This window comes from Chelonia mydas, chromosome 3 (assembly GCF_015237465.2).
Source record: "Chelonia mydas isolate rCheMyd1 chromosome 3, rCheMyd1.pri.v2, whole genome shotgun sequence".
NCBI classification, from domain to species: Eukaryota; Metazoa; Chordata; order Testudines; family Cheloniidae; genus Chelonia; species Chelonia mydas.
This window is the reverse complement of record NC_057851.1, coordinates 145903166-145929003: the sequence shown is the minus strand read 5'-3', so window position 1 is coordinate 145929003 and position 25838 is coordinate 145903166. Positions and strand designations below refer to the sequence as shown.

At 43.9% G+C, this 25838-nt stretch overlaps 1 protein-coding gene across 1 annotated transcript in view; it reads right to left on the bottom strand.

Annotated features, from left to right (window-relative positions):
* Positions 1 to 25838, bottom strand: part of DNAH8 (dynein axonemal heavy chain 8) — a 612643-nt gene that overhangs the window by 452354 nt on the left and 134451 nt on the right. The window contains exons 16-19 of the mRNA XM_037895538.2: positions 24976 to 25095; positions 23107 to 23242; positions 17554 to 17741; positions 10638 to 10718 (exon numbers count right to left, since the gene is read on the bottom strand). Coding sequence (XP_037751466.1) covers positions 10638 to 10718; positions 17554 to 17741; positions 23107 to 23242; positions 24976 to 25095 — 525 coding nt within the window. The remainder of the gene's footprint in view (positions 1 to 10637; positions 10719 to 17553; positions 17742 to 23106; positions 23243 to 24975; positions 25096 to 25838) is intronic.

Here is a 25838-nt window from a genome sequence, read left to right as displayed (position 1 = left end):
TGGTTTGGTTCTGTCTAAATAGAGCGCTATGGCTCGCCTGACATCAAGTGTGTGCAGGTCAGCCTCTTGTGAATCCCTGTGTGGTTTAAGGTAAAATGTGGGTAAGCGTATAGTTTGGTTTACGTGGAAGGATGTAGCTATTGTCGGCAAAAAATTTGGGTGTGGTCATAGTATGATTTTCTCCTTAGTTGTAGGGAGGTTCAGCCATCAGTGCCCGTATTTCACTCACCCTTCTGGCTGATGTGATGGCCACCAGAAACATGACCTTCATTGACATATGTAGGAGAGAGCAGGTCGCTAATGGGTCAAAGGGTGGTCTGGTCAGGCATTTGAGTACATGATTCAAGTCCCACGGTGATGTAGGTTGTTAAACTTCCTGATACATGTTCTGTATACCCATTAGGAAATGTCTCATGATTGGGTGAGCAAACACTGATGCCCCCCTACCTTATTGTGAAAAGCCATAATGGCCACTAGATGTACTTTGACTGAGCTTATGGTTAAGCCCAATTGTTTCAGTTCTAGTATATAGTCTAATATAGTCGGTAGAGGTGCCATGACTGCATGTCTTTTTTTGTTGGCACCGTATCGAGAATCTCTTCCTCTTCTGGAGGTAAGTATTTCTATTGGTAGATCGTCTTCTGTTTAGCAATACTTTTTTTGAACAGTCTAGTTCTCCATGTTGAAACCACGTAGGACCCATGCTTTGAGGTGGAGCTTCTCTGGATTCGGATGGAGTGTTCGGCCCTTGTTCTCTGACAGAAGTTCCGTCCACAAGGGAAGCATTTGTGGAGCACACACTGCCAGGTGCGACATGTAAGGGAACCTCGTCTGTCTGGGCCAGGTGGGGACAATCAGGATGATGTGTGTTCCGTTGGTCCATATCTTGTGAATGACTCGCAAGATTAGAGGTATCGGTGGGAATGCATACAGTTGTTGCTGATGCAAATAGATCTATTGATGGGTAGCCCCATTTCTGAAATATCATTTTGAGGATACTGTCACGTATTTCCCATTCGTGTTCCTCTGAGAAGTGTCTGCTTACTGTGCCCATTGTTGTATTCTGGCATCCCGGTAGGTAAGATGCCGTGATGTTTATTTTGTTGCAGATACAACAACTCCACAATTTCAGGGCTTCTGTGCCTAGAGTGCAAGAGCGAGCTCCTCCTTGTCGATTGATATAAAACATGCATGCAATGTTGTTGGTTAGTATGCAAATTGATTTGTTTTGTATGACTGGGAGGAAATGACGGCATGAGTTGTGTACTGCTCGGAGCTCCAGGAGGTTGATGTGAAGTGGTCACTGACCACTTGCCCTGTGTGATGTGGTGGTCCAAATGAGAGCCCCAACCTATCAGGGACATGTCCGTTGTGATAGAGAGTGATGGAGGGTCCTGTTGAAAGGGGATCCCTGTGAAGACATTTTCTGATTTCATCCATCAGTGTAGTGACATGATAGCCTTGTTTTCTGGGCATATACACAGTGCTCAGCCAGCCCTGAAGACAGCACATATGGAATCTTGCATGCCTTTAGACGAACGTTGTGGCCACCATATGCCCCAGGAGCTGAAGGCAAGTCCTCACTGAGGTTTTTGGACTGGTGGTGATCATGGAAATGTGTGTGTTCATTGTCATGAACCTGTGGTTTGGTAGTATTGCTTTGGCTTGTACGGAGTTGAGGTAGGCTCCAATGAACTCCAGGTGTTGTGTCGGGGTTAGAGTTGATTTCTTTGTTAGAGAGTTCTTATCTGCAACCCTCACTTGTGGAATAGCTCTATGGTTGTTTGTACCATGTGTGTCGCCTCTTCCCGGGTCATACCTTTCAGTAGGCAGTCATCTAAATACGGGAAGATCATCACTCCTCTGCGACGTAAGTGTGCCGCTACTACCACGAGTGTTTTTGAAAAAACTCAAGGGGCAGTGGAGACACCAAAGGGTAGGACTCAGTATTGGTAGTGGTTGGATTCTAGCATGAATTGTCTGTGGGCCGGTTGTATGGTGATATGAAAATATGTGTCTTGAAGATCGAGGGTTGAAAATCAGTCCCTGCAGTCTAGTGCTGGTATTATTGTGACCACTTTGAACCTGTGGTTGCATATGAATTTATTTAGCTTCCTAAGATCTAAGATGGGTCTACATCCACCGCTTTTCTTTTTGGTGAGGAAATAATTTGAGTACAAACCCTTCCCTTTGTTTTGATTTGGAACTCGTTTCACAACACCCAGGTGTAGGAGGTGGTCCACTTCCTGTTGTAGGAGGTGCTTGTGAGAGGGGTCCCTGAAGAGGGATGGAGAGGAAGGGGATGGCATAACCAGATCTTATGATCTCCATTGGTCCGTTGTTATAGCTGCCCAAGCGTGGCAGAACGGGCATAAGCGGTGGCCAAAAGTTTGGGTAGGAGCGCTATAGTTTGGGGGAGGTCATTCAGACCTTCAACCAAGACTTCAAAATTGATGCTTGGTTGTCAATGGTAGAGAAGATGAGGCCTGATGTTGCAGGACTCTATGACTTTGAGGGCATTGTTTATTCCGGTTGTGGTCAAAATGCTGCTGTTGGTGGTGGTGGAAAGATGTGTTTCTTGTTCTTTGATATGGTGTGTATCGGCATCATTTATTAGGCGGGGTGTATATGCCTAAGGTACATAATGTGGCCCCAGAGTCCTTCATTGTATGTACGACCTCATCTGTTTTAGAGGAAAAGAGCCTTTCACCCAAAGTGGAGCACCCACAGGGATGCTACTTGAAGAAGAACCATTGTTACTGCACAAGGTGAGTAACTACTTCTTCTTCTCCTTCTTCGAGTAGTGTGTCTATGGGTGCTCCACTGTAGGTAACTTCTGAGCAGCATCCCTTTTGGAGGGTGGGGACTTCAGAATTGGGTCAATTACAAATGACAGTACTGTGGAGCTGAAGATAGCATTGGTGGTGGAGTCCCCAGTGATTGCGTAGTGTTCTGCAAAAGTGTGGGCTGATGCCCATGCACCACTCTGCAGATCTCTGAGATAGGGACAACCTTGAAAAAAGCGATGGATGAGGAGACTGATCTTGTGGACTTTGTATGGATCAAATCTGGAGGGGTCAATTTGCAAATGTCATAGCACTGTCTGATCCAATTCAAGACTCACTTAGAGAGTCTTTGGGCTGATATTGGTGAGCCCTTGGATCTATCCGCCACAGAGAGGAAAAATCTAGGGGATTTTCTGAAGGCCTTTGTCTTATCAAGGAAGAAGGCCAGGGTTCTCCTAACATCTAGGGTATGTAGTATAGCCTTCCTATTGTCTTGGTGAGGCTTGGGGTAGAAGACTGGAAGGTGAATTGACTGTTTCATTAGAAATGGGGAGGTTACCTTAGGGATGAATTTTGGATGCAGCCTGAATGTAACCTTGTTTGGAAAGAATACTGTGTAAGGAGGATGCACCATCAGAGCTGCTATCTCCCCTATTCTTCTTGCCAAGGTGATTGGTATCAGGAAGGCTGTTTTCACTGATAGGTATGCTAATGAACAGGTGGCCATGGGTTCAAAGGGGGTCCTAGTCCGCCCTTTCAGAACCAAGTTTAGGTCCCACATGGAGGTAGGAAGTCGAGGTGAGGAAAAAGGTTTATTATACCCTTAAGGAACCTTTTTGTGGTTGGATGCAACAGCACCGAGTATCCCTCTGAGTTGGTGAAAGGCTGTGATAGCTGCTAGATGGACCCTAAGAGTGTTTAGGGATAATCCCAATTTTTATAAAGCACAGGGCATATTCCAGAATACGTGGAAGAATTATTGATGTTGGAGAGATTTATTGGGATGTAGACCAAATCTGAAACCTGGACCATTTCTGCAGGTAAAGTATGTTGTGTGGATAACTTTCTACTGTGTAATTGGACCTCTTCTACTTCCTTTGAGCATAAACTTTCTAGTGCTGGAACCATGCAGAAACCATGCTTTGAGGCAGAGCATCCCTAAATTGGGATGTAGGGTACGCCTATCAGCCTGTGAAAGGAGTTGCGGAAGAGTCGAAAGAGAGATCGTCAGGCATGTCGCAAGCTGTGTCGGATAAGGGTACTCAGCCACGTAGGAGCGATCAGATGATGTGAGCTCCATCCCTTTTTATTTTTAGCAGAGCCTTCAGCAAAGGAGGAAACAGATGAAAGATGTAAAAAAGGTCTTTGTCCCAGGGGAGAAGAGCATCACCCAGAGAGCGCTGGAACAGTAGCACAGACACTTCTTGTTCTGGTAAGTGACGAACAGGCCTATGGACAGTGTTCCCCATCATGTGAACAGAGTGTGGAGTACTGACAGGTGCATCTCCCACTGATGGTCATGCAGGAATTTGCGACTGAGGTTGTCTACTGTTGAGTTCTGCATGCCAGGGAGGTAAGCTGCTGACAAAATGACGTTGTGAGAGATGCACCAATTCCATAGCCTCATTGCTTCCACACATATGGAGGGCGGCCTCCTATGCCCCAGCGTTTGATGTAGTACATGCAGGCTATGTTGTCTGTTAGGATCTTTGTATGTGATGCTGCTATCAGCAGGAAGAAATGGGCATAGCCATTCCTGGCCACCCTCAGTTCAAGGAGATCGATGTGTAGAGATATCTCTGTAAGTGACCATTTGACTTAGTAGTGAGGCTGTTTAAGTGCACGATCCACCTTATGAGTGATGCGTCAGTAGTAAGGAGCAACAATGGTGACGTGCACAAGAAGGGTATCCCCTTGCACATAGTGGCTGGGTCCTTCCACCAGCCTAAGGATGCATCCAATGAAGTGAGCTGTAGCTCACGAAAGCTTATGCTCAAATAAATTGCTTAGTTTCTAAGGTGCCACTAGTGCTCCTTTTCTTTTTGCAAATACAGACTAACACGGCTGCTATTCTGAAACCTCTAAGGAGTTGTTGATCCTGGTAGGTAGTGACAGAGGTTTCTCCACCCTGTCCCTGTTCAGTCTAAACTGAACTGAACCATAGTTGGAGGCATCACATGTGGAGTCTGGCATATGGTATCACGGCCGTGCCCACCACTATATGCCCCAACAGTTGGAGGCAGCAGCGTCTATCTGGTATTTGTGGACTATGCTGAGCTGTGTCTATGAGTGAGATCAGGGATAGGAACATGTGTTGAGGTAGGAAGGCTTTGGCCTGTAGAATATCCAGGTCAGCCCCTATAAATTCCAGGTGTGGCACTGGCGTGACGGTTGACTTCTAGGTGTTGATCTGAAAGCCCAGTTCTGTACACAAGTGCATTGTGGTGTTGATGGCTCGATGAGCCTCTTGGAGCGATTGAGCTCTGAGGAGACAATCATCCAGGTATGGGTAGATCATTATCCTTTGCAAGTGTAAATGAAAGGCTATCACTGAGAGAACACTTGAAAATACTCTCGGGGCCGATGAGAGTCTGAAGGGGAGGACTCTGTATTGGTAATAGTCATGTCCCAGAGAGACTATGAGAAATCATCTGTGATTCAGTAGTATTGAAATGTGAAAGTAGGCATGCTGTAGGTCAAGAGCTGAAAACCATTCTCCCTGTTCCAGTGATGGAATAATCGTCAATAATGTAACCATCTTGAACTTCCGAGCTTCGATAAACGTGTTGAGAGTTCTGAGGTCCAGTATGGGTCCCCAATCTCCCTTTCTTTTGAGTCTTTGGAAGTAATGAGAGAAGAACCCTTTGCCTCAGATGTTGAGGTACTGGCTCTATAGCTCCTAATTGGAGCAATCTCCTTTCATAATAGACTCTTGTGAGAAGGGTCCCTAAAGAGGGATGAGAAAGGGTGTTGTGGAGGGGGTAGAGAGGTGAAGTGCATGGAGTATCCGGATTGGACGATCTCTAAGACCCATTTATATGGCATTATGCACTCCCCGGCACTGCAGAATATTGGCCAAATGGCTGCATAATCATAGTCATTTGTGGGAGTTGTCTTGCAGCGCCTTGACCTGCCCATCAAAAGTGGTGCTTAGAGGCAGGGGGCTCGGTCAAAGATTGTGGACTGGGCAGCTTGCATTTTGGGAATTTTCCCTTTTTTCCATTGTGGCTCATAATGGCACTGTGATGGGAATTGAGTCATATATGGCCTGTGCTGGGATTGGGGGAGCTAAAGCGTCTCTTTTGCCCCAGTGTACAGATTCCCAGTAACCGAAGAGTGGCCCTGGAATCCCTCAAGTTATGAAGGGAGGCATCAGTCTTCTCTGTAAGGAGCTTCACACCCTCAAAGGAGAGATCTTCTACTGTGGTCTGCACCTTCTTCAGGAATGCTGACAAGTGGAGCCATGACACCCATATCATCACCACAGCAGTGGAGATGGATCTGGCTGCCGTGTTGGTGGCATCGAGGGCCAACTGTAGTGATGTTTTTGCTACTAGTTGTCCCTCCTGAATGATGGCCTTGAAGGATTCCCAGTGACTCTCTGGCAGTTTAACAATAAAGTTATTCAGCTTACTGTAATTCATGTAATTGTATTTTACCATGAGCGCCTGATAGTTGGCAACACGGAATTGTAAGGTGGCCAAGGAATACACCTTCCTGCCAAAGAGATCAAGGCACTTCCAATTTTTGCGGTAGGGCATTGAACTGGAATGGTGCTCTTGGCCACAGAAATTCATGGCATCCATCACAATGTTGTTGGGTGGTGGGTGGGAGAAAAGGAACTCTGATTCCTTTGCGGGGACATATTTCTTGCCTGCATGCTTGTACATCGAGATTACCAATGCCGAGGTTAGCCACACCATTTTAGCTGGGTCTAAGATGACTTCATTAATTGGGAGGCAATCTTCAGGGAGTATGACGAGTAGAGGATACCAATGAGCTGGTAGTGCATGTGGAGGGCATCTGCTACTCTTTTCGCCAGCTCCTGAAACAAACAGAAGTCATCTGCCATTGATGGTGGTGAAGGCATGACCACTTTGTTCAGGAAAGAGGAGGATATGGGCTTAGGTGTTATGTCTTCCTCTGTGTCAGCTTCTTGTTCCTCCATTTCTTGAGGCTTTGAGACCCTAGATGCTGTGGCTGAAGGAGCATGCCAGGAAGCTTGTCGGGTGACGCTTGATGCTTGCGAGGCTGGCTGTCAGGGTGCCATCCAAGGGTACCAGTATGGCCATTGTGGTGCTATAGGATCTGGTGGAGATGTCAGTGGGTGGCCATACCAAGATGGTGGTGGTGCCATCTGCAAGTACATTCTTGGACCCTGTTGATAGTGGTTCTCATATGGAGCTTCAGAGGAGTACTGTGAGATCTCCTCTGGCTCACTGTCCAACCCCTCACTAGACAATGGAGGGGCATGGCATGATTGTGGGGATATCCCCCGTGCCTGGCAAAGACTCAGTGCCATGATGTCGGTATGGAGGAGCGAAGACTCGGATGCCTCTAGCATGCAGAGGTCTCCGGTACTGGTGGAATTCCATCAGACAAATCATCCCAGTGTCATTGCCAGAGGGGAGAGGAAACCATCACTGGTCTCTCTGGTGCTGGGTGGACTCCTGTTGCTGACAGTACTGAGGTCGACTCGCATACTGGGAACATCTTTCTAGGATGTTTGCCCTTATCTTTTGGTGATGACGATTTGGTGCCCATGCCCAAAGGGTCCATTGGTTAGATATTGACGGTTACCATGAGGCGAGGGTGCCATGTGGTCTCAATGTCAGCAGTGCTGAGTATATTGAGCGAGATGGCGATTGCTTGCGGCTACCCCTAGGCTCGCTGAGGGGACTTCTGACTCTTTTTTGGACTTGTGAGAGGAGTCCCAGACCACTTCCTTGATTCACTGCCCTTCAAGGTTGAAGGTTGTGGGGGAGACTCACGACTGCCGGGAGGTTGAGATTGAAGACCTGCCTCCATGAAGATAATTTTTTGGCACAGTTCTCTGTTCTTGAGGGATCTCCGTTGGAGCTGCTGGCAGAGGGAACAATTTTGTTGGAGGTGGCCCTTGCCAAGGCAGCAGATGCACTGAGGGTGCTTGTCAGCGACCAGGATCACCTCGCTGCAAGTGCAGCACTTCTTGAAGCCCGGGGAGCTGGGGCATACCCTTGATCAGGGGGTCCCCCAACACCAAGGGTTGATGAAAGAACAAAGTCCTTTCTTTTTCTCTCTCTCTCTCTTTTTTTTTAAGGCACGGCTAATGGAAAAACGAAGAAAATAAAGAAAAGAGGCTTTAAGGAAAGCTAAAAATTAGCAACTGTAAAGGAGTTAATGATCCGCGAATGGACAGCTAAAGTTCTGTCTCTAGCCAAAGGTGGTTGAGAAGGAGAGACAGTGCATGCTTGGGTCCAACAGACACTGCTAGTTCTCCAATCATCAGCGCAGGGAATCAGACATAACTACAGTGGAGCACCCACTGGGACACTACTCGAAGAAGAAATAGCTGCTCTCTACGAAAACATGGGTGGGGGGGCAGATAAACATCAGGGACGGAGAAAAGCTATTTAAGCTAAAGGACAACGTTATCACAAGAACAAATGGCTATAAATTGGTCATGAATACATTTAGGCTGATAATTAGAATAAGGTTCCTAATAATTAGAGGAGTGAACTTCTGGAACAGCCTCCCAATAGGAGTAGTGGGGGCAAACAATCTAACTAATTTTAAGATGGAGCTTGATCAGTTTATGAACTGTATTAATAGGACAGGGTCACCTGCAATGTTCCCGCTAATTTTTTCCATTCATGTGAGGAATTAATTTTGTTAGGTGCACCAATATCAAGTTAATGTGCGGATGTGTGCCACCAGTAGAAACAAAAAAAACCCTAGATATAATATATATTTTTAAAAGTTACCATAGGGATAATTACTCCAATCAGGACAGGTTAAGCATTTTAGAACTCAATAAGCATAAGAGAGAAATAAAATTATGAAATGCATAGACCAGTCAAAAAACTAAAATAACAGCACTTTGAAAGAATAAAATTACAGAGAATATATGTACATTGCAGGAAGTACCAAGAAGTAACAACAACACAAGTATGGGCTGAGAGGTGAGTGTGTCAGAGACTCTGTGTGTGTGTGTGTGTGTGTGTGTGTGTGTGTGTGTGTGTGTGTGTGTGTGTGTGTGAGAGAGAGAGAGAGAGAGACACTGACTGTGTGTGTATATGCTGGCTGCTGGGGAAGTCGGAGATCTGGCGAGTGCCTTAAAGAGACAGCGTATGAAGGCTCAGACTGCAGCAACTGCCAACAGCTCTCCAGCGCCTGAGCCCTGCCCCACCCTCAACCCTGGCTCCGTGGGGGTACATAGGTGTGGGGAGAGGGACAAACAAACAAACAAACAATCTGTGTGTGTGTGCGCGCGCACGCGCTGACTGCTGGGGAAGTCTATGACTAGGGCCCTACCAAATTCACGGTCCATTTTGGTCAATTTCACAGTCATAGGATTTTAAAAATCATAAATTTAATGATTTCAACTATTTAAATCTGAAATTTCACAGTGTTGTAACTGTAGGGGTCAAAAAAGGAGTTGTGGGGAGGTCGCAAGGTTATTGTAGGGGGGTTGCGATACTGCTAACCTTACTTCTGCGCAGCTGCTGAAAAGCTGGAAAGCTGGAGAGTGGTGGCTGCTGGCCAGGAGTCCAGCTCTGAGGGCAGAGCTGCCACCAGCAGCTGCAAAGAAGTAAGGATGGCATGGTATGGTATTGCCATCCTTATTTCTGCGCTGCTGCCTGCAGAGCTGGGCCCCCAGTCAACAGCCACCGCTCTCTGTCTGCCCAGCTCTGAAGGCAGTGCAGAAGTAAAGATGGTAATACCATAACCCCCCCTAAAATAACTTTGTGACCCCCTTGCAACTCCCTTTTGGGTCAGGATCCCTAATTTGAGAAATGCTAGTCTCCCCAGTGAAATCTGTATAGTATAATGTAAAAGCACACAAAAGACCAGATTTCACTGGGGGCGACCAAATTTCACGGTCCGTGACACATTTTTCATGGCCGTGAATTTGGTAGGGCCCCATCTATGAGCTGTCTCTTTAAGGCACTCATCAGAAGGCTCAGAGCACAGCAGCTGCCAGCAGCTCTCCTGCTCCTGAGCCCTGTCCTCCCCGCCCACCTCTGTGGAGATGGGGTACATGGACGGGGGGACATCCTGACATCAGCATCTCCCCTCACTCTGCACAGCAAGCAGAAGGGTTCCGGTAGCAGCTGGCCAGGAGCTCCAAGGCAGAGGGCAGGAGCAATGTGGCTGCAGAGCTGGGGAGAGGGGCACTTGAACACACGCCACCGTACATGCCTCTGCTAATCAAGTGTGTGTCACTTGATTCACTCCTGGGCGGCTGCGCAACCAGGCAGCTTAGAGGGAACACATCTCACCTGCAATATAAGGGGACTGGACTCAACGTCCTAGGAGGTCCCTTCCAGGCCTATGTTCCTATACTGAACACATACACTGCTTTGGCAGTCTAAACAAGCCTCAAAGTGGGAGTAAGCAATCTTTATACTGCTACAGTGGTATAAAGTGGCCTGACTGTAAATGAGAATCTGGCGCACTGTGTTATTCACTTGCTAAATCACAACATTACATAATCTGCGATGGGTCTCCCAGGCATTAGTGAGAATCAGTAAGATTATACTGTGCAGAACTGTTTAACTTGGAATCTTAATGTTAAGAAAATTACAAACAATTCTAAAGCTACACTAACTTCCAGTATATTCAAATAAAAATATATTTAGCATTACCAACCTTTCTCATTTTTGGTGCCATCAAATTTACGAACGCTGTTGGTATTTCCTGACACAAATCTTCGTAACATTGGAGAAGATTCTGTTAATATTAAAACATGACAATTTCATTAGCAATATTTTTAAAAATATTTTTCTTTATTGAAGATTTTCATAGAAGCAAACCAGTAGAAATAAAAACAAATCATTATAATGGACATAAGAAAACAGGACAATGGTACAGAACATATTCCCCCAGAATATTTCTAAATGCAAAATTTGACATGAACACTTACAATATTTATCTATTTGTTATCATCAATGAAAAACAGCAAGATTGTGTTTTCCTGTGTGAGGTGTGTGAGTGCAAAAGAGAAAGAAAGAAAAAAAAGGATACTTCCCACCTCACATATCCAGTCCCTATGCACATGTCCCAGTCAAAATACCAGTCCTTGTGCTTAGGAAGCACAAAACACCAGTCCTTGCTCAAGACTAGTACCAGAAGTGGCAGTAGCCTCCCCATAGGAAGCAGAGAGAGGCAGGGCCATGCCCTCTCCGACACTGAACTAGAGGCCCTAGTTCTTACATATAGTAGGTAAAGTTAAACTCACTTCCTGCTATCAATCCAATTTTCAGCACCCTCCCATCCTGTCCCCATCTTCAACAAAAAACAAACAATCATAAAATTTCACATGCTACATCTCATCCCAAAGGTAGAAGTTTTCTGGCAAATTTGAAACAAATCTCATAAGAAGTTAGGGGTTTCCCAACATTTAGTTTTCAGAGGTTTTCCTATTGCATTTTTGGTTCACGATATCTCCAAAACAGATTTACATAAAAATTCCAAACTGCTTCTCCAAAACTCCCTAACAAGTAGAAATGCCTTTGAAAAAGTAAACAAAAAGATTGCAGAGATATTTAAATATCACCAGAATATAAAACACACATATATACACTTAAAAACCCCACGAAAAGTATAGGCAGTTGTATTTTATGAAGGTGTATATACTTGTATCTTTTAAAGAATATATATATATAGTAATGCATGCATCTGTTTATCGCATGTTTTGCAAAGCATGCATTGCACATATGGGAGGACTGTCAGGTAGGGAACCACTTGTAGTGCTGTCAGATCCAGTCTAGAAGGAAATAAAAAGGGGAAAAATTACACGGGGAATTAGCATGTCTACATGGAAAACAAGAAGAAGGAAGTAAATATGCAGAGATGGGCAGTTGTCTGGGATAGAACAGGGTTCATTCCTGGGAAGCTAGCAAGATCCACCAGGGGCCATGCATACCTGAAAGGTCCAGTGAAGTCTATGCATGGTTTGTCAGGTCTGTAGGAGTCCCTAAAAGGCCTGCAAGGCATTCTGACACTACACAACCTTAAACATATTTAAGGAAATTCCCAAGCAAAAATATTAATTAACCTTGAGTACTGGTTTAAAGAACCAATTTTTTTTTTCAGCAAAAAAAAATTAAACATTTCAGTTTTCTAAAAGCAACCCACAAATATTAGGAAACTCAGAAAGTTCTACTGAACAAAAAAACCTGTAACAAGCAAGGACCTGAAAACAACCTGAAATTTAAGACAACTTTATTTATCTATCACACAGTTTAAGATTAAGATATTAGGATCTGATTCAGCATTATGTTACTTCAGTTTTACATCAGTGCAACTCCATTCTGGATTGTTTTTTAATGGAGTTTGACTGACTTAACTCTGTTGTAATGCAGTACCAAATCAGTGAAAACTAGCCTGGGATATCTGGCCCCAGTATAAAGATGATCCTCTGATGCTGCACAGCCAGAATACAGACTCCAGCATTACTCCCCTCATGTCTATTACCAGCACAGGGGGCATGGCCAATAAAAAGGGAGAGGAAGAACCATTTTATGGTTAAGGCACTGGACTGAATTTGGGAGAACTCCATAATGTAAATCAGAACTCTTAACATTAAATGTTACACAGAGGCTTGGAAGGATTAGATTTTTATCAGTAAGTGTTGAGTTCAAAATATGCATATGAACTGACAAAAAAATCTCCATTGATAGTAATTAAAATTTACAGATACATACAAAGAAAGAAAAATGCTGCTTGAGAGCTTAGAGTTTGATGTAAAGATATTTATTTTGTACATTTTTATGTTTTGTTGACAATTTGTATTTCAAAGGATACAAAGGTTTAACTTTTTGAATTTTAACATCTTCTATCATTCAATAATTGTCTGTCTTATACGGTTATCTGACACCCCTCCCATAATTTCCCACAACTGTGAAAATTTAAATAGAAAAAAATGCTTAAAAAGAAGAAGTTACTCAGCTTGTACAGTAACAATGGTTCTTTAAGATGTATGTCCCTATAGGTGCTCCACTGTAGGTGTGTCTGCGACCTGTGCTTCTGATCAGAGATCTTTGGTAGCAGTGTCCATTTGCCCCACACATGCATTCTCTCCCCCTTGTGTTCTGTCTCAAGGCTAACTAGCACTGCATGGGCAAACCAGCCTCAGTCTCTTCTCTACCGCGGAGCCCTCACATTAAGAGCTCTGAAGTAGAGGAGAGGAGCATGGGTCATGGAGCACCAATAGATAGAGCCTTATGAATGAGAATGTGGATGGAATCGCAGAATCAAAACAACAATACGGAATCCAGCCACAGCCCCAGGGCTGGAGGAGGCTCTGCCACCCCGCTGCAGCCCCAGGGCCAGAGGAGGGCTCTGCTGCCCTGCCCATGGCCCCAGAACCGGAGGAGCTGTCTACCCTCCGTGGCCCCAGGGCCAGAGGAGCGCTCTGTCACCCCACTGCAGCCCCAAGAAACTCTCTGTCCCGCTCCAATGTAGCCCCAGGGCTGGAGGAGTGCTCTGTAACCCCACCGCAGCCCCAGGGCCAGAGGAGTGCTATAACCACCCTGGCCATGGCCCTGGAGGAGCTCTCTGCCCCATCTGAAGCCCCTAAGAGCTCTCTGTGGTCCGCCCGCCCCCATTCCCCCCTCCCAACGTGGCCCCATGGCCGGAGGAGTGCTCTGCCACCCCACCGCAGCCCTGGGGCCAAAGGAGCTCTCTTCCCCCTGCCCCCGCAGCCCTAGGGCCGAGGAGCTCTCTGTTGTTCCACCATGGCCCCATGGTCATGGCCCCGGGGATGAAGGAGGGCTCTGCCCTGCCTACAACCCCAGGAGAGTTCTCTGTTCTGGCCATGGCCGTGTGACTGAGGTGCTCTCTGGCCTGGCCACAACCACTGGTCCGAGTTGCTATCTGCCCCAGCCTTGGCCACAGGGCCAGAGGAGCCCTCTGCCATAGCCACAGCTGGGGCTGGAGGAACTCTCTGCGCCAGCCACAGCCCTGCAGGAACTCTCTTCCATGGATTTGGCCATGGGGGCAAAGGAGCAATCTGTCCCAGTCACTGCCACAGGGCCAGAGAAGTGCTCTGCCACCCTGGCCACAAGTACAGGGAGATGCATGCCATCTACTGCCTCACTGCAGCTAAGAGAAAAGGAGTACTTGTGGCACCTTAGAGACTAACAAATTTATTTGAGCATCCGATGAAGTGAACTGTAGCTCACGAAAGCTCATGCTCAATTAAATTTGTTAGTCTCTAAGGTGCCACAAGTACTCCTTTTCTTTTTGCGAATACAGACTAACACGGCTGCTACTCTGAAACCTGTCCTACTGCAGCTAAGAGAACTCCATTGCAGCAAAACCATCCACTATGTACTGCACATTATCCAGAGTCACTACCCTTCTCAGCAGAAGTTGATTAATGGCCCTGCATACTTGGATTACAACAGTTCCGACACTGGATTCACCAACTCTAGATTGATTCCCCACTGACTGGTTGCAGTTTGGCATTGCACACTTCCAAAGAGCAATCACCACTCACTTCTCCACTGTCAGAGCAAGTCTCTTTTTAGTGTTGCTCTGCTTCAGGGCTCGGGAAAGCTCTTCACAAAGCTCCTAGAAAGTGGCCTTCTGCATTCAAAAGTTCTACAGCCACTGCTCATTATCCCATACCTGCAGAATGATGCAATTCCATCAGTCAGTGCTTGTTTCCCAGAACCAGAAATGGCACTCCACCATGTTCAGCTGCTGTACGACTACCAGCAGCAACTGGAAATTGTTTAATTCTATGGCTTGCAGCAGGACTGCTTGAATGACATTGCAATGTTTCACTCAGCGGTTCCTGTCTCAGCTCTGGAAATACTGCAGGATAAGGTGTGAGGTGTTTGTAATGCTCACCACAGGAGTGCACAGCTGAGTGGGGACCATGCTTCTCGGGCTATGGCATATGCATGGCTAAGCCAGGCTTTCGTAAAAAAGCATGAGAAAGTATGTGTTGTTTACCATTGATATCAGGGTAGGGAGAGAGAGAGGGAGGAAGGAAACTGCATCATGGAAGGCTGAAGCCATATTCCCATTCCCCCCTGCGACAATATTTTGGTACCATGAGGCGTTGCAAGCCCTTCCTAATACCACCTGCAGCTAGTTATACTGTGGCATAGCTACTCATGGTGCACTGCTCTGTGCATTGATGCAAGCGCTGCTAGTGAGAACACACCCCATTGACACAATGGGCATGGTGTGGACATACATAACCAACTTAATTACTGTGGCAGCTGGATCTCAATTTACATTAAGTCAACTTAACTTTGTAGCGTAGACGTGCCTTGTGAGTGTGCATCTGATGTTAGGAAGGCTACTGGGAAGGAAGCGCAACACTTAAATCCTGGTCTTTTTATCTTCGGATCGGCCATTGAAGTATTTTCCACATAGGCATTTCCTGGTATTGGTTCCTATCTAAAATCTTAACTATGTAACTATATACAAGGCTAACTAAATCTAGATGTGTTAAAAACTTGGCATTTAGTTCGTCTAAGAAGGACCTGGACCAATGATCCAGAGAGCTTGCTAAACAGTCACTGACAGCAGTTGGAACAAACTGAAGCAGGTGAAGCACCACACACATCTCTTTTTTAGCCTTCCCTGTAGAACTTTTAGGAACAGAGAAGTGAGGAGAAAGGCGCGCAAGTGCTCCAACGGGCACTGCTAGCTACGTTTTTGACATTAAAGCAGCACCAGTCCGTGCATCCCATGAATGGGACTATGTAGAGGCCACTAGAAGAAGTGAATGTACAATAATTTTACTTCACTAAACAAGTCATGTGCAGTAGTCATAAAATTATTACATCTCAGTATTTTCAGTATTACATAGCATTTCCATATCCATCACAATGAGGACGTACACAAAACAAAACAAAAAAAAGGTATGGAGAAGATTGACTGACCATTTCTATTTTCATAGATCTTAAGGTCAGAAGGGACTCTGATCTCTTGCATACAAGAGACCATTATGTTTCACCTAGTTACCCCAAAACTGAGCCCAATAAATTGTGTTTGACTAAGGGATAGCTTCCAAAAAGGCATCCAGTCTTGATTTGATGACATTAAGAGATGGAGAACCCTCCACTTCTCTTGGTAGTTTGTTCTAGTGATTAATCAACCTCATTGTTAGAAATGTGTGCCTAATTTTTAATGTTAATTTATCTGGTGTCATCTTCCAGCCACTGGTTCTTGTTATCTCTCCTTCTGCTCGATTAAAGAGCCCTTTAGTACCCAGTATTTTCCTCCCATGAAGGAGCTTGAACACTGTAATTAAGTCACCTCTCAATCCTCTTTTTGATAAATTAAACAGATTGAACTCCATAAGACTTTCACTCGAAGGCATTTTCTCCAGCCTATGTATCATTTCTCATAATCTCAGGAACAGAAGGATATTCAATTAAATTGATAGGCTGCACATTTAAAATTAATAAAATGAGATACTTTTTCACAGTACTCAATTAGCTAGTGGAACTCACTGCCATAAGATATCATGGAGGCAAAAAAATTAGCAAGATTAAAAGAAGGTTATTCATTTATATGGATAATGAGAACACCCATAATTAAAATAGTAAGGATTAAAAACAAAACAAAAGAAGATTTTTAGAAGGGTTATACACACACACTTGCTTCAGGGCATAAGGAAAACTCTAACCAAAGTCACGAAGAAACTCTCTCTATGGGCAAGGTTCTTTGAACCTTCTCTGAAGCATCCATTACTAGAAACCATTGGAAATAGCCTTCTGAACCACGGGTCTTATCCAGAATGGCAATTCCTATATTCAGTAAAATCAGCTATCTGGCATCCTCTCCTACTTCTCCACAGTCTTTTATCCTATGAAAAAGCTCTCTATTATCTCTTCCCTTTTTCCCTATCCTCACCTTAATTCAGGCCTAAAATCTAGATGTCTTAATGCTGAAACTTGAATGGACTGTTTTCCTGTCTGCAGGCATTCCTCACTGTGTTCTTCATATGCTACTGTACAAATGATTATAAAGCTTTCCAGATTGTATTGCATAATCCACAGTACAGTAGTGCTCTGATAATTCAAAGAAAGATGACACAGCCTAGTGCACTATGGACCAACACTGAGAAAGTTCGGCCCAAGATCAGAATTAAGGTAAGAAAGATCAGGGAGCTGCAACCAAAATAGAAGAGAGGGAGAAAGAGGCTCTGGAAAATTGCAATGAATGAAGATAAATACCCCCTCCTACTCATGTGTCCCACCAAATCCATTCTCTCTATATTTAATTATATGATCCCCAGTCTTACCACTCACACAAGCAGACAAAACCTTCCAAATACCAAATTTCCCCTTAACACAAAAACACCTCAGTTGTCAAACTGTCTTATTCACCAACCTTTTTCCTGAAAATTGGTGATAAGCCAAAGAAAGATTTCCCATTTTCTATTTTAAAAAAATCTGGCTCCTCTTAATTAACATTACTGATATAGAGTCAGGACTCAAAATGTGGTATTAAAAGACCAGTATGCAGAGCATGGCACTATAATCTAGACAATAATAGTTATTTCTTTTAAAAAGAAATGGTGGGTTTTTTAACTTACCTCCAAATACAATTTGTTTGTCTTCAGAACATTTTCCATTTTTACTACCCTCTTTGCTTGCTCTGGTACTTCCAGACCCATCTTTATCATACACTTAGTCTCTCGGACAATCTCTAGAATTTTGGGATCAAAATTAACAAGCAACTTCCCAGTTTCAGGATGACGTACCAGTAGTGTAGCTTGTAATGCTGCAAGTAAATTAAAGTATATTTTAAAATAAATATTCATAACGAACTATCGGTTGTTTCTATTGTATAATGAGTCCTTATTAGACTTGAGAAAATGTGAATGATTGGGCATGAAGCAGTTATGGGCTCAATCCTGCAAGGACTTGAGCACCTTCAGGAGTTGCTCAATATCTTGCAGGAACAAGTCCAAGAAGAAGATAATACTGAGATAGGAAGATTAAGGAAAAACAAAGCCAAATAAAACCCAAAATGTAAGGATAGAAAAATCCATTCCTGCAATCAGACCACACATGTGGGTACTTTTTTCCATGAGGAGCTCTGTGGGCTCCATGTGAGCACAAAATTCTACTTGCTTGGATCTATTTTCAGAGTTAAAGCCCAGTGGTTTGTTCTATTTTCTGTCTCTGATAGCAGCCTGTACGATCAAAGTTGATGATAGTGTGAACTTCAGTCCAGCAGACAAAGATAACAAGAACCAATGACTGGAAGTTGAAGCTAAATAAATTCAGACTAGAAATATGGCACAACATTTTAACAGTGAGGTAATTAAACACTGGAACAGCTTACACCAGAAATGTTTAAATCAAGATTGGATGTTTTTCTAAAATATATGCTCTAGTTCAAGCACAGCTATTGGACTGGAAGCAGAAATTAATATAGAGAAGCGCTATTGTTTGCGCTATGCAGGAGATCAGGCTAGACCAGCGGTTCTCAAATTGTTGGTCAGGACCCCAAAGCGGGTCATGACCCTGTTTTAATGGGGTCACCAGGGCTGGCATTAGACTTGCTGGGGGCCAAAGCTGAAGCCATAGCCCCACTGCCCAGATCCGAAGCCAAAAACGAGCCCCACCACCGAGGGTCAAAGCCCAAGGGCTTCAGCCCTGGGTGGCAGGGATCAGGTTACAAGCCCCCTGCCTGAAGCTGAAGCCCTTGGGCTTCAGCTTTGCTCATGCCCAGGGTGGTGGGGCTCGGGTGTTGGCTTTCCCCCACCTGGGGCGGTGGGGCTTGGGACTGCAGGGCTCGGGACGGCTCAGGCTTCAGTCTGGGGTCGTGTAGTAATTTTTGTTGTCAGAAGGAAATCATGCTGCAATGAAGATTGAGAACACTTGGGCTAGATGATCACAATGATCCTTCCTGGGCTTAAAATATATGACTATGAATCAGGGCACCTCAACATGGTTTAGAGGCATTTAAAGTATGTTGAGGTGCCCTGATTCATAGTCATATATTTAAGCCCAGTTAACTGTTGCTTTCATGTTGCACCATATCTATAATATGATTGTAAGCTTTTTCAGAGCAGGATCCATTTGGTTAAGCATGTGCTTAAGTCTTTGTAAGATCGGGGCCTTCCATTGTAATCTCTTCAGAGATGCCTGGTTTGTTTTATGGTGCCTAACACACTTTTGGAAACTCGGTAAACAAACAAATTAATAATAATGTTTTAATTGCTAAAAAGTCATGTTATCTTATATCTGGGAGATTTTCTTTTACATATTACTAGTTTAGCTAGTTGTACTATAATTCCTATTCAATATAACCTACATAACTAAAAATGTAATGTAATACTAAGATAATTATGCTCAGGGCCGGCCCACAACATTTTGGTACCTCAGGCGGGGAGCTCAAATGATGCCCCCATGCCCCCTTGCTTGGGCCAAAACTTTGAAACGTCTCAATTCTGCCTTCTTCCTGTTCTACTCCTCTCATGGTATGCTCTGCTACCTACCCCAATAAAGGAGAACTAACAACTTAAAATGCCTTGTTCAAAAATTTGAAGTAACACTTAACTTTCACATGCGTCTGAAGAAGTGGGTATTCACCCATGAAAGCTTATGCTCCAATACATCTGTTAGTCTATAAGGTGCCACGGGACTCTTTGCCACTTAACTTTCAAATGCATGAACAGCAAATATAACTTTTCTTGTCTGCATGGTAAACACTGGCATTTTTATCTGTTTGAATAATCAAAGTGGTGCTTTCCGTGCCTTCTTGGTTGCAAAGATTTGAACTGCTTCCTGCTGAAGGTCCACAGTCTGGGCCAGCTCATGCTCTGTTGAGATGGTTGCAAGGCCGACCAACCTCTCCTGTGTCATTGTGGAGCGTAGATGTGTTTTTATTAAATTCAGCTTGGAGAAGCTGCGTTCTCCACTGGCAACTGTTACAGGAAGTGTTAGAAGTATGCACAGAGCAACAAAACCGTTTGGAAAGAGGGTGATCATCTTATTTGTGCACATATATTCCAGAACAGCCTTTGGAGTTGATCCTGCTGAAATGTATCTTGAAAGGGCTTTCAGTTCATCACCTAAATCACTCGCATCAATATCGTGCACGTTATCATGTGTCAGCAATGTCTCTAGTGCCCGGCATTGCTGGTGAGGTCTTCTTCAGGTATAGTGAGGAGTTTTGGAATATTATACAACATCTCGAATATACTGTTGTGTTCCTTGCACTGCATGAAACGTTCTTTGACTGACTGTATTGCACAATGTAGCACCTGGTTAAAAAATTCAACTTTGAATTGTTGTTTGGGGTCTCTTATGGGATTACTCCATGTCTCATAATCAAAATGTCTTCTTCTTCGGTGACTCTTGTATTCTTGAATGGGTGGGAAAATAGCTTCAGTGTGAAGTTCCTCTCCCAACTTCTGTGCACTCTTCAAAACGTTTTGAAATCCCTCATCTGACCGGTAAGACTGTAGGTATGACTTTGCTTTGTCCAGTTGTTCCATTGCTCCAGATATATCAAGGTCAACACCTTGGAGTCTCTTGCTTACAACATTTATTTCAAACAGTATGTCATGCCACAACACTAAGCCACAGAGAAATTTGAAGTTATATATGTTTCTGGTGATTCCATTTCCCGCTGCCACTGTTCCCCCACGAACAGTTCCTGTCATAGCATTATCCTCCATAATGGCAACTATGGCATCATCTATCTTCCCAATTTGGTGTTTGATAGGCTTTGTTGCCTCCACTCAACTTCCCCATCATGTGGCACTCCTTGGTTTCAGTGTCAGAGAGGATGTTCCCAGATGTTGCTTCAAAATTTGCCATCAATGAGTTGATGCAGAGAAAAATACATAGATGCTTTGAATTATATTAAAAAATTCAGCAGCCTCACTAGAAGTTGATGCTGCATTATTGACCACCAAGTTCAATGAATGAGAACTGCATGGGACAAAAAAAGCTCGAGGGTTTAACTCTCGGATCCGTGTCTGCACTCCTTTGTTATTTCCTCTCATGTTGGCACCATTATCGTAGCCCTGACCTCTCATGTCAGCTATCGCAATTCCCATATCTTCCAGCTTTTTAGGAAGCTCATTTGTCATACCAGCTCCTGTAGTATCATCAATGTCAATAAATTCTAGAAAATGCTCTCTGACAGTCACCATTGCCAGGACATTTTCACTAGGTTCTCTTGTTGTTACAAAACGCACCATTAAAGTCATTTGTTCCTTATCGCTGATGTCAGGTGTGCAGTCCAGAAGAACAGAGTAATATCTTGCTGCCTTCGGATCTACCACAATCTTCTGCTTGACTTTTGTTGCCAGTAACTGTATGATCTCATTTTGAATTGTTTTTCCAAGGTAGTGGTGTGTGGGTAGTGACTCTTCTTAGATGCTCCTGGAATACAGCATCAAACTCAGCCATCAGCGCCACAATTTTAATGAAGTTTCCTTTGTTTGGCACATACAGCTGATCTGAAGTGCCACGCAATGCTAGGTTTTGGGTAGCAAGCATTCTCACAGTAGCAATGAGCCTTTTCAGAACATTTTGCCAGTAAAGAGACTCTGATGCAATCTTCTCTTGAGGCGGATCATCTATGGTGGCCTTTAACCTTAGTCTCATCTCAAGCTCTTTCCACCTATGGAATGCTCTCTGGTGATTTGCTACCTTCTCATGGCATGCCAGATTTCTAGCCAGATTTTTCCAGTCCTTTGTTCCAACGTGGCTGGAACATTAGACTGGACGAGTTGGCAACAAAAACAGTATGCAGCATTCTGGGGTTTTGAGTACATAAGCCATGGCCTCTCCACTTTGTCACCATTGGGGATTTCACACCAGTAATGTGTTGAATGGAAATGTCTATTCTCATTGTCCTTGGGGAACATGAAGTTTTTCACTTGCTGTGGCCCAGGCAGTACAAGGAAGTCCCTCAGGCTACTGCTCAAATGGGTCCACAGTCCTGGATCATCTAGACTTAAGGAACTAAACTCAGCAGCAGCTGTTTCTTGCGCCTCCACCACACTCTTCTCTGATCTACACACTTTTCTTCAGGAGTGTGTATGGTTACATCCATTTGAGATGGAGATATGGATGCTGCAGTAGCTGCCAGGTCACCTGCACTCTGACTAACCGGGAGATCAGGGATCTCCTCACCACTCACATCCTCACTGGGGCCGGAAGGCTCACCGTGAACATTTGTGTCTATGTATCTCAGGAGAGCTCCTTCCTGCTTAGCTAGAAAAGCTTCCTTTGCTTTCTTTCTTTTTCTGAATGCTGCCCCAGAGGGGCATTTTCTTCTTTCACTTATGACTGCTGTTCTGTGCCAGCTATAGTGGCTCTCAACACTCAATTGAAGGGGACAAATAAGCAGGCTGGTAGCAGGGGCTGAGTGAGGGAAGAGATCAGTGTCTTAAGGGCCTAACTGGCTCCTACTACTTCGGTTGACTGCCTGTTCTCCTCAAGTGGGTTCAGGGAAGCAGCAGGAAACAGGAAGCTCCTTGAGAAGCTGGTGTTAATCAGTCCAGGCTCCTGGGGATGCTAGAGAGGTACATAAGAGGTTCGTCCTCCTCTCTCTCCCTGCCTGCTGCTTTCTGTTATTCCCTCTCGCCTTTTCTCCTGCCTGCCTGTTATGTCTCTTGTGCCCTCCTTCCTCCAGCACAGCACTCCACCATCTCTGTGCATCTAGAGCAGAGAGAATACATATGCACCAGCAGCAGACACAATTTTCTACACTCTGGGTCCTAGTGGCGCCCCCCCCAACAGTCTGGCACCTGAGGCGGCTGCCTCAGTTCGCCTCCTGGTAAGGCCAGACCTGATTATGCTTTACAAATAAATCAATCATTGGCCTCACCCTGCAAGTAGTTCCGTATTGCAAACCTCTTCACCCACACAGTGGTCCACTGAAGTCATTCAGAGGCAGGGGTCTGTGCTATCATGTATACTTGCAGGAGCAGGACTATCATTTGCACATTTTAAAGGCTAAAATACTAAAAACATATTTAAGTTGATTTTCTGTAAATCTAGCAGTTGTCAACAACATATAAGAACAAATTGCAATAAAACATTATAACAGGCAGAACAAGGCTGATGTGAAAAACTTACACACATTTATTAGAAGTCTTACGTACCTAATTACTCACCATATTGTAGCTGTGAAATTTCCTTCACCCAAGCCATGTGATAAAGTACCTCAAATTCCACCAATACATAGGAAATTTTATTGAATAATCGAACCACTGCTTTACCTTCTGGACTTGTCAAGATATCTGAATGTTTCTATTAAAACATTGCAAATTAAAATTATAAACATATCAAACAGCAGTTTAACTTGTTGTCAAATGAAAATTGTTTAAAATGATTTACTATGAATTTTTGAAGCTTTAAATCTCAAATTAAATTTATATTTAAAGCATGCTATCAAGTAGAGTATGATCCAAATGTATGGCCTGTTGAAATCAATAGGAGATTGACCTAAGTAATAATTAAAAAAAACCTCTGCATTTTTAAAAAGACTACATTAAAAAGTGACAACTTTACTCTATTGTGCAAAGAACTTATAACTTCTGTTGAAATGGATGCTCGGCACTACTCAGGATTTGGATTAATCTGAATAAAGGAGATTTTTGAGGCTAAACACACACAAATTTCACTTTTATTATTTCTTTAAATAATTACATGAAAAGCAATTAAATTTTTCAAATTGTAAATACTTTGGATTACAAAAAATGTCACATACAAAGTTACTACGCAAATATCAAGGTGCTGTGGTTTTTTTAATTTGATTGAGAACTTTCATTATATTATTTGAAAACCAAACAGGATAGCACCTTGCTAGATGATGGGCAGAGCATAAGTCCTTCCTTACTGACTGGTCTCATCCTGCCTCATAGGTGCTATTGATTGGAATGATGAAATATATCTTCAAATAATACTTCATTCAAAGACCTGAAAACATTTACTCGGTTCTCTGAAAACAGCTGCTCAATGTGTAGCAGCAGTCGAAAGGTTAACAGAATGTTAGGAACCATTATGAAAGGAATAGATAAGACGACGTATCATAATTCCATTATATAAATCCATGGTACGCCCGCACCTTGAATACTACATGCAGTTCTGGTCACCGCACCTCAACAAAATATATTAGAATTGGGAAAAGGACAGAGAAGAGCAAAAAAAAAAAAAAGATTGGGGACATGGAACAGCTTCCATATGAGAAGACATAAAAAAGACTGTGACTGCACACTTGGAAAAGAGACAACTAAGAGGGAATATTAGAGGTCTATAAAATCATAAGTGGTGTGGAGAAAGTGAATGAGGAAGAGTTATTCACATAACACAAGAACCACTGGCTACATGGAGGGTCACCCAATGAAGTTAATAGACAGCAAGTACTTCTTCACACAATGCATGGTCAACCTGTGGAACTCGTTGCTAGGGGATGTTGTGAAGACCAAAAGTATAACTGGGTTCAATAAAGAATTAGACAAGTTCCTGAAGGATAGGTTCATCAATGGCTATTAGCCAAGATGGTCAGGGGCGTAACCCAGTGCTCTGGCTGTCCCTTTGCCTCTGACTGCCAGAAGCTGGGGCTGGATGACAGGAGATGGATCACTCAGTTGCCCTGCTCTGCTCATTCCCTGTGAAGCATCTGGTACCTGCAACTGTCAGAAGACAGGATACTAGGCTAGGTGGACCATTGGTCTGTCCCAGTATGGCCAGTCTTCCGTTCTTATGACTGCATTTCCAATAATTCAATGCCTGCTACCACGATGCTGGAGCACTTGTTTAATACTGAGTCAAATACTACCACTTCCTGAATCCCCAGAAGTGCTTCTTGTGGAACCAGTGTTTTCCTAGCAATTTTACATACAAATACGGATGTTGCTTCACACATGAGAAGTGACAAGTTCAGAGCCAGAGGTGGTCTTGTCACTGGATCACAAGTAAACCAAGTATGGATTGTTTATGAAATCTATAATTTTTCCTCACATCAGTAATGATCAACTTACATAGAAAAAGTTGATTGGTTCACTTATCCGCCGGAAAAGCTGCCTCACCCACAGTATCTTTCCTGCTACAGGGGGCATGTTTCGGGCAAGAGGAGGGTCATCTTTTTGAGCCTGGTAAAGCTAAAATAAATTCACTATTAGTAAATGCAAGGCTATAAAATTGTTGAAAAATTAAAATGGTTTTCTCTAATATTTCAGATTAATATCTCTTCCCTAACCAAAATGTAGGGAGATGATGGAGCTTCCAGCAATGCCTTCTTCACTAAAATAATAATATATTTGGAACAGATATAACTTCTGCATGGAATTAAATGCCCAAATTGTTAAGAGAAATGGCTGGGGGCCTTCCTCCATGGGTTCGCTGGAGTTATACCCAGTGGGACCCCTGGTGCTGGTCAAACTCATGAAGATGGGGCCTGAAGATGATCCAGAGGCCTTTCTTGAAACTTTTGAATGGGTGACAAGGGCAGCACACTGGCCACTGTAGCAATAGGCAGACTTACTGGCCCCACACTTGACCAGGACAACAGAAGCTGCCTATCATGGACTAAACCCAGTGATGGCATGGGATTATGCCCAAGTCAAAGCATCCATTTTAGACTTATTGGATATCCCAGAAACGTTCCACCAGCAATTTCATGAAGAACGATATTCCGCAGGGGCCCAGAAATTGCAGGACTTGTGCCAGCAGTGGCTAAAACCTAAGACAAGGACAGGGTTTCTACTGGCTGAAATGATTTTGCTTGAACAATTTACTCAGTTACACCCAGCCGGCGGAAAAAGGACTGAGACTTACAGCACTGGCCCAAGACAGTAGCCAAAGCAATCCAATTAATGGAGAGGTATAAGGTGGCTGGGACAGA